This window comes from Crocuta crocuta, unplaced genomic scaffold (genome assembly GCF_008692635.1).
Source record: "Crocuta crocuta isolate KB4526 unplaced genomic scaffold, BGI_CrCroc_1.0 scaffold327, whole genome shotgun sequence".
Lineage (NCBI taxonomy): Eukaryota > Metazoa > Chordata > Mammalia > Carnivora > Hyaenidae > Crocuta > Crocuta crocuta.
Window position 1 is genome coordinate 1193443 of NW_027529176.1, and position 9533 is coordinate 1202975.

A 9533-nucleotide genomic window follows, 5' to 3' on the forward strand; every position below is an offset into this window, starting at 1 on the left:
ATGTTGAACCTTCCAATGTTGAATTCAGGTTTCTAGTATTTTGTTGATGTTTTGTATATCTATATTTTATGACGAATATTGATCTATAGCTTTCTTTCTTGTGGTATCTTTGTCTGGTTTTGGTATCAGGGTAAGGCTAGCTTCACAGATTGTTTGGCTATTTGTTGTTAGGAAGAATTCTTTATTCTTCAGTTTTTTGGAAGAATTTGAGAAGAATAGGTATTAGTTCTTCTTTACATGTTTAGTAGAATTCACCAGGAAGCCCTCTGGTCTTGGGCTTCTCTTTATTGGGAGGTTTTTGATTACTGATTCAATTTCCTTACTATATATAGAGCTAGTCAGATTTTCTTTTTCTTCTTGAGTCAGTTTTGGTAGATTGTGTATTTTTAGGAATTGGTCCATCTCATCTAAGTTGTTAAAATTATGTGTGTAGAATTAGTGTGCCCTAATTATCCTAATTAGGATTTTTAGTTTTAGTTTGAGTCTATGATGGTAAAGAATACACTCTGTATGATTTTAATTCTTTTAGGTCTCTTGGGCTTTGTTTTATGGCCCAGGATGTGTTCTATCTTAGTATATGTCCTATGGGCACTTGAAAAGAATATATATTACAGTCTTGTTGAGTAAAGTGGACGGTTTTATAAATGGTGATTAGATTTTGCTGGTTAAAGGCATTTTTGAGTTCTTCTGTGTCCTTGCTGACTTTCTACTTAGCTGTTCACTCAGTGGTTGAAAGACTGATGTTGAAGTCACCATCTGTAATTTTGCACTTGATCTTAGACAGAAGGCCAAGAAGTGATCCCATTTGTAATTTTGGATTTGTCTCTTTCTCCTTTCATATCTATCAGTTTTTACTAAGTGTGTTTTATAGCTCTTTTATTTGGTGCATGTAAATTTAGGATTGCTATGTCTTCTTGATGGATTTGATCCTTTTATCAGTATAAAACACATCTCTCTGGGGTTTCTGGCTCAGTTGGTAGAGCATGTGACTCTTGATCTCAGAGCTGACTATTGATCTCAAAGTCGATTCTTGATCTCAGGGTTGTTGAGTTCAAGCCACACGTTGGGCATGGCATAAAAACATGCCTCTCTGTCTATAATTTTCTTTACTCTAAAGTCTGCTTCATGTGGTATTAATGTGGCCACTCCTATCTTTTGATGAGTGTTTGAATGGTATACCTTTTTCCATCCTTTTACTTAGAGCTTACCTATAGCATTATATTTGAAGTAACTCTCTTATAGACAGCATATAATTGAATCATGTTTTAAAATTTACTCTGCCAGTCTTTTAATTTGTATATTTTGGCCATTTACACTTAATGTAATTATTGCTATGTTAGGGCTTCGGTCTGCAATTTGACTTCTGTGGGTTTCTATTTTTTGTTCTACTTTTCATTTCTGTCATTTTATAGGTTCCTGGAACACTTTTAGAGTTTTGTTTTGACTTATCTGGAGTGCTTTCAAGTGTGTACATCTTTCTATAGCTTTTTTAGTGACTGTACTAGGCATTGTGTTGTGTGTCCATAACTTATCACAACCCACTGGTGTAGAAGTCTCACCTTCCGCCATGTCCCTTTACTCCCCATCTATAGCTGCCTTACCTGTGTCATCTACGGACACTTAGAACCGCAACAGACACTGATAATCTTTGCTTCCAGAATCAAACATAATTTAGGAGACTCATATGTTTACCTGTGTTTTGGTTATCCTGGTCTGCCTTCCTGTTGTTCCAAGGCTTTGTCTTTTATTCTTTCCTTTCTGTTTAGAGAACTTCTGTAGCCATTTTTAGGGCAGATCTGCTGGTGACAAATTCTCTTGGTTTTCCTTCATCTGAGAATGTCTGGATTTTCCCCACATTCCTGAAGGATGTTTTTGCCGAATATGGGATTCTGAGCTGATAGTTCTGCCCCTTCAGCTCTTATAAATGTCGTACCGCCTCTTCTGGCCTCCATGGTGCTTCAGGAGAAATCCACTGTCATTTGAACTTCCCCCCACAGGTGAAGTGTTATCACTCTCTGGCTGCTTGAGGGATTCTTTTAGCTTTTACAGGTTTGACTATGATTCAGATTTTTGTGGATTTCTTTGGTTTTTACTGTTTTGGGTTCACTCAGCTTCCTGAATCTGTAGGCTTGTGGTTTTTGCCAAATTTAGGATGTTTTCAGCCGTTACTCTTGAGTTCTTTCTCCTTCCCTTCCACAGCCCTGGTTGCATGAGAGTTGTGTTCCCACAGGCCCTTGAGGCAGGGTTCATGTTTTAAAGTCTGCTCTCTGTCACTCAGATTGGCTAATTTCTGTTACTCTGTCTTCCAGCTCACCGACTCTTTCCTCTGTGCCCCCCCCTTCTGCTGTTGAGCCTATACAGGAGTTTTTTAAATTTCAGTTATTGTACTTTTCAGTTCCAAAATTTCCGTTTGTTTCTGTATTACATCTTCTTTTTCTTAATTGAGACTTTCTATATTTTCATGTTTCCAACATTTCTTTAACTGCTTGTGGAAACACATGAGCATGCCTGGTGGGTTCAGTTGGTGGAGCATTTGACTCTTGATCTTGAGGTCGTGAGTTCAGGCCCCACATTGGATGTAGAGATTGGTTAAAAATAAAATCTTAAAAATAAAGAAAAGAAACACATTTATCATGCTCTTTCAAACTCTTCGTCAGATAACCCCAACACCTCTGTGATCTCATGCCGACAGGCCCTGATTGTCTGCAATTGCGATTCCATTCAGTTTGAGGTCTTACCTTTTTCTAGCAGGACGAGTCATTTTCTACAGAAACCTGGGCACGTTGGCTGTTATGTTATAAGGGTCTGGATCTTACTTAAATCTTCTGTTTCAACTGGTTTCCTGTGACAGCAGCGGTGGGTTGAGAGTGGAGGTGGTAACACACCCCTGCCAAGTGCAGGTGTAAATCCAGAATCCCCACTTGGCCTCCCTCCACTGACACCTGAGGAAGGATTGCCCTGTCCACGGTGAGTGGTGGCACTTCTGGCAAGCCTCTGCGGGGGGAGGGGGCTGCAGTCCTGCTTCTTCGGGGCCTCCTCGGGCCCCACCCCTGCAGGCAGGATGGAAGTCAGTCAGCCTTCTGTCCACCTTCAGAGCCTTCCTGTGATTGTCATGTGTGTAGACGTCAGAGCCCTGCACACACAGAACGCTCATCATCTACCGTGTTTGATAATTGTCGCTCATAATAATTGTGGATTTATCCAGAAGCTGCAAAGATGGTGCAGGATCCCCACACACCCTTCACCCAGCCCCCTGCTCTGAGCCTTCACCACAACCAGCACCCAGCCATCAAAACTGGAGAAGTAACATCGGGTGCATTGCTGCCGCCTTGAGTCCAGGCTCTGACTGCACCTTATCCTGTTTTCCACTCATTTCCGTTTTCTGTTCTAAGATATCACATTGGATTTGGTTACCAATCTGGGGATGAATGACTGAGTGAATGAGGCAGGCCTTGACCTAAATAGCCACAAGAATGGGTGAGGGTAGCCGCCTTTGAGAGCTGTTCAGAAGGGAGATGGTTGGGCATGGTGAGGAGGGGTGGAGAGGGAGGGGAGTGTGGGACTGTCTCCAAGGTGGGGAAGGGGGTGTCTTTGATTCTGGAGAGTGGGAGGGAAGCTGGTGAGTCTCTGGGGACAGGATGGGACGGTGATGAACCAGCTCGTTGGTGGAGGTGGGACCCGGCCCCCTGGAGAGCGGGGTGGCCGTGGGGGTGGCTATCGGGCCGTCTGAGGACCAAGATGGGCTGGTGAGGCCCAGGAGGGGTGGGAAGGCCAGTGGCCGCCGCGGGGAGCTAGGTGGCAGATCTGGGCCTGGGTGGCCCGCCTGAGCCCTGTACCTCCAGTACCAGCTCTTCCGCAACTACTCAGCCTGGCGCGGGGGCGGGGACCCGGGGAGCCCCTTGGTGACTGGGGGGGCAAGCACAGGTGGGCCGTGTAGTCGCCCCTGGTCTCTCATGGCCTCACCCCTGCGAAATGGAATGTGCTCCATGGAAGGCAGGCCGGCGTCCTGGGGAACCATCTGTGCCGCGGCGCCCCCGCCGGCCTGGGGGATCAGGGCGCTGGCGCTGTGTGGACCACTGAGGTGGTTTCCGGCGGCTTCTGCCCGTTCATACTTGTAGACCGGCTTTCTTGCCAGCACTTGGTGACACTCAGCCTCGGTTTTCCTTTTTCTCCATTTGAAGGACAAAAGGTTACCTCACTGAATGTTTTAATTTGCCTTTACTGGTTTGATGAGGCAAAATGCCTTCCCTATGGCTGAACCTTCTCTGCCTCCCCTTCTGAAAATTACGTGGCATTTTGTTGGGATTTTTAAAATTTTTAATTAATTAACTTATTTCTCAATATTTGTCTTATTTTTCGGGAGAGAGAGCACAAACGGGAGGGGCAGAGAGGAGACATAGAATCTGAAGCAGCTCCAGGCCCTGAGCTGTCAGCACAGAGCCCGATGCAGGGCTCGAACTCACAGACCACGAGATCATGACCTGAGCTGAAGTCAGACGCTTAACCAACTGAGCCACCCAGGCGCCCCTGTTGGGTTTTGGGGTTTTTGTTGTTGTTGTTGTTGTTGTTTTTAGTGTGGGTAGGGACAGATTTTCCTCTGGGTTGGTTTCCTCTCGTGGATTCACAGGAAATTTCTAAAATATAAATATGAACATAAAAATACGTAAATATTGGGGCGCCTGGGTGGCTTAGTCGGTTAAGCATCCGACTTTCGCTTGGGTCATGATCTCGCGGTTCGTGGGTTCGAGCCCCGCGTCGGGCTCTGTGCTGACTGCCAGCTCGGAGCCTGGAGCCTGTTTCAGTCTGGGACTCCCTCTCTCTCTGACCCTCCCCTGCTCACGCTTTCTCTCTCTCCTAGAAATAAATAAAACATTAAAAAAAAAATTAAAAAAAACGTAAATATGAAATATGCTGGACATGAATCTTTTGTCAGTCATATAAATGGCAATTCTCTTCTTTGTGACTTATTTTTTTCCTTTTTTGTGGTGTTATTTTGAAAGTTCTTAATTTTAATGGAAATGACTTTTATCAGTCTTAAAGGTTTGCGCCTCTGCGTCTGGCAGATCCGTCTCCTTCCCCGAGCCCCGTAGGCCAGCCTTCCACGCGGCCCGGCCCCGCCATCCATGTCCCCAGGGGTCTGCAGGCAGCTTCACGAGGCGGGAGCCCGTTCCTCGTGTGCCCTTGAGCCGGCTCCTGCTCCGGGATTATTTGAACTTCACGGTATTTCCTGGTCATAGATTCTTTCACAATGTTCTCGACAGCTGTTTTCACTCTTCTTGCCCTTTATCCTTCCAGAAATATATTTTAGATCCAATGTAAGTTTAAAAAAAAAAGAAAGAAAGAAAGAAAAGACAGGTTGGAATTTTTATGGCGATTGTCTCAAATCTGTCTCGGTTTGGTGAGAATTGGGCCTCGCCTCTGCCCGTGAGCGAGCCGGGATCTGGCGCTCATACAGGCCGCTCCCGTGACGCCTTTCCTGAGGGTCTTCTGTGTCTTCGTTCCATTTTCCTGTCACTTTTATTATTTTTGCAAATAACAAATTAAAAGCTTTTATTTTTTGAACATTCATGGGTATATAGACCTGCAATTCTTTATACTGATTTTGTTTCTAAGAACCCTGCTGAACTATGTTAGTAATTGTTATAATTCATCCGTAGATTCTTTTGGGTTTTTCTACAGAAATGTATCTTCTGTGAATAATGGCCATTTCTTCCCTCCTTTGAGTTCAAGTGTGTTTTCTTTCATTTTCTTGCCTCTACTCTGGCTTTGACCTCGGTACAACGTACTAGTGATAGGAGTGGGCTTCCTCCCTTTACCTGTGATGAGTGGTGCTTTCTGGAACATTCTTTCAAGAAACTCTTTATGTTAAGCTAAGGGAGGCCCATTTGATCAATAATCTGTTAAACTTTGAGTTCATGCTGAATTTATTAAACACTTTTTGTAGCCGTTGAGGTGATCGTATCCCACACAATCTGTTAATGTGCGAATTTCTGCTTGTTGATTTTCTAGTGTTAAACTAACCTTGCATCCCTGAGCCACACTAGACTCAGTCCTGGTCTCTTCCTGTCCAGATGCACAGCAGGGCTCCATTTGTTTCTAATTTGTGTAGGACCTTTGAACCCTCCAGCATGAGTGAACACGGCCTTGGTGTTCGTTTGTGATCTCATCCGGTCAGGGGTCCCGGGCCCGTCACTGGGTTGAGGAGTCCCCTCCTGTCCCTGTTCTGTGGGCCCGTTCCCGCGGGGCTGGGAAATAGACTGAATATTGGTAGAACTTCCAGTAAACCCTGGGCTGGAACTTGCTCTGTTTTTTAACTACTGATTCACGTGCCTTTACGGCTATAGGAGTATTTGTTCACGTTTTATTTTTCTTCTGGACGGTTTTTCCGGAATTTGTCAGTTTCACCTGCGTCTTCAAGTTCATTGGTGTAGCGTTTGTTCGTGATGCTCCGTCGTCGCGTTCTGCCCGTCTGCGGGGCCAGCAGCTGCCCCGTCCGTCCGTCCTGGTGTGCTCTGCGTCGGCCCCTCACCTCCCGGCTCCTCTTACCGGACAAATGTATTCACACCTTCAAGGAACCAACTCCTGGCTCTCGGTTTTGGCTGTTCTTTTGTCATTTCTTTTCTTTCTGTTCTTACCTTTTGTTCCTTCCCTCTGCTGGGTTTGGGTTGCTCTGCCCGTCCCCACGCCCCCTCTGCTGACCAAGCCGGCAGGCCCGCCCGTGACTTTGCTCTCAGCGCAGAAGCTACTACCCCCGACGTGCAGCTCAGGACTGGCGCTCAGTACAAACTGTTATCTAATTGCCCTCATTTCTTGTTTGACCCATGGAGTATTTAGTAGCGTCTTTCTTAATTTCCGGGCCTCTGGGGGTTTTCTGGGGCTCCTGCTCGGTTGTTTGACTTTGCTCCTGCATCCATGGGGACGAAGTCGTCAGGCCTGTGACATTGGAGACTCAGTGTTTGGCCAGTGTGTTTCTGAGTCGATTTCCTTCTGTCGTTTCACTTTCTTGACAGCCTTTGGGTGATTTGATAACATTCTTCACCTTCGACCCTCGCCATGTGCTTGTCCAGGGAGGAGGCCAGTTCAGAGCAGCGCCATCCAGTAGGAAGGTGGCCACACGTGAGCCATAGTGAGGTTCCGAGTTCTCTTGCAGCCACATTAGAAGACTAAAAACAGAGCAGGTGAAGTGAATTGTAGTTAACCTGACCTGTCACACCTTTTACCGTGCAGTCGGTGTGGCCTTCCATTCGTCCTTGTCTGCTGAGCCCGCGGCATCACCGCGGCTCGTGGGCGCCACACGGGACAGCGCAGTCCCCGCTGGCCGCCTCCTGACGTGCACCCGGCATCCAGGGGTTGTGGGAGGGCCACCCGCAGCGGGCCGGCTCTTGTCGGCGCCAGACTCCCTCCGCCCTCCGCCCTCTCTCCCCGGCGGCCCCAGTGCCCTGTGCTCTTCTGCTGTTTGAGCGGAGCCCATGGCAGCAGGGACCCTGCCTTCCAGGACCCCGTGTCGCTGCTCAGGCCCGGTGCTGAGGGGCTCCGGCGCCACGTGGACGGCATGAGCACGCGTCAGCCTTCTCTCCGGGGCAGGGGCTGGCCGGGACGGGGCGCCGTGGGTGCTTGGGGGCCTGCTGCCCAGATGCCCTGCCGTGCCAGCGCCCAAGCACGAGTGCGAGGGGCTTCTAGTCCGTTGGTGGCAGCTGGCGGGCAGGTGTGGGGCCTGGATGGGGCCAGTGAACTGTGCTCAGAGAACGGGCCTGCGCTACGCAGAGTCCTCACAGGCTCGTTGTCCTGGGGGCTGGGGATGGGCTCCCAGGAGGGGGTTTCGGGGCTGTTGCCACATACTTCTAAGTGGCTCAGCCAGCAACCCCCACCCCTGCATTGGGGTGCTTGAAACCCGGCTCTGGGCCGATTGGCGGGGCCGCTTGGTGGTTGGTGGTTGGTGGTTGCTGTCAGGACGGTGTCTCTCCCGCTGGCTGGTCCGACACCAGGGCACTTGCTACACACCCGCCCCGGACCATGCCCGCTAAGCCAGCTGCAGGGGTGGGTGTAAAGTCGGGCTGTCACCCCTGCAGCTCCCACCCCTGGAGGCAGGCGGGCCTTGGACAGGGGCTCCCCCGCTCCCTGTGGGCCTGGTGGGTGGAGCTGCAGCCACGTGCTGCGCAGAGCACCTGCTGGATGGCGCGTCCCAAGCGGGGTAAAATTAGCTGCCGTGACAGGTGCTGTGGATCGGGTGTGCGGCTGCCCTCGGCCGACCTGGGCACCCCTGGGCTTGGAGCCTAAGCCCCATGCAGTGAGGCCCTCCACGCATTGAGCCTCCGCCCACATCCTTGTCTTCTGCCAGGAGGGTGGGCTGCGGTCTGGAGAGGAGATTCGTGCCAGGCTAGGGGACCCCCGGGCCAGCCTGGTCCCTGCCGTCAGTCCAGGCCCAGCGCCCAGCTGGTACCCTGGCCCTTCCAATCACTCAGGGGGCTCGGGTGGGTGGGAGCGCAGGTGGCTGGGGCCTGGGGGTCTCAGCCTTCCAACAGGAAGCCTTTGGCCCTCAGTTCCCTGGGGGGCAGAGCAGGCAGGGCCGCCCCACATGGGGCAGAGGCCTTGAGCCGCCCACCTAGCGGCTCCCTTCCCCCCGCAGTGCAAGAAGAAGCACACGCTGCTGTGTCCTGACTTCTCGCGCAGGGGCGCCTGCCCCCGGGGCGCCCAGTGCCAGCTGCTGCACCGCTGCCGGAAGCGCCTTGGCCGGCGGGCGGCCTCAGCCCCAGCCCCGGAGCCCAGCAGCGTGCCACTCAGGAGCAAGCCCTCCTCCAGCCACGGAGCCAGGTGACGGGGCCAGCGGGCGCTATGCATGTAAGCCCGGGGAGGGGGGGTTCCGGCAGCAGCCCCTCCTGCGTGGGGAGACCACCCTCATAGGGAACCTCTACACCCCTTCCCAGCTCTTAGGGCTTTAGACCCAAAGCCTTAGTTCAAAGTTGAGGATCAGGTGACCTCCAGAGGTGCCCCACCCTACACCCCACAGCCCCAGGCTGGGCAGAGCCAAGGACATCCCTCTGTGGGACTGCCCAGGCCCTGCCTGTGGGGGAAGGTAGGGGCTTCTCAGATACCCACTCCCACTCCCTGGGAAAGGGAGGGTTCCGGGTGATGCTCGCAGCTGGGCCCCCACCTTGTGCTCACCTGGCCTGTGGCAAGGGAGGGCAGGGTCAGTGCAGAGCTCACCCCAGCTGCCTCAGGCCAGAGGCCCCATGTCGTCACCAGCCTATCCTCTGAGGCCGAGGGCTAGCCTCGGATCTGGATGGCGATGCCCGGTGGCTGCTGGGACAGGTGCCACACAGCTGGTCGGCTAGCGCCCTCTGGACCCCACCCCGCCGGGAAGCCACCCACCTTCACACTTCTGCTCCCTTTCCTTTCCCGCAGGAAGTCCTCTGCCGCCCAGCGCCCCACCAGACAGACGCCCAGCTCCCCCTCCTCCGTGGCTGCCGGCTCGGCCTCCCCTCCCTCCTCCCCAAGGGTGTTAGCTACAGCCTCAGGCTCTCCCCTATCAGCAA

At 51.3% G+C, this 9533-nt stretch overlaps 1 protein-coding gene across 1 annotated transcript in view; it reads left to right on the forward strand.

Moving 5' to 3' along the window:
• The window catches only part of ZC3H3 (zinc finger CCCH-type containing 3), an 85229-nt gene that overhangs the window by 73373 nt on the left and 2323 nt on the right, over window positions 1–9533 (forward strand). The window contains 3 exon segments of the mRNA XM_077758249.1: window positions 8627–8811; window positions 9403–9529; window positions 9532–9533. The exon segment at window positions 9532–9533 is cut by the window's right edge and continues 221 nt beyond it. Of these exon segments, the coding sequence (XP_077614375.1) occupies window positions 8627–8811; window positions 9403–9529; window positions 9532–9533 (314 nt within the window).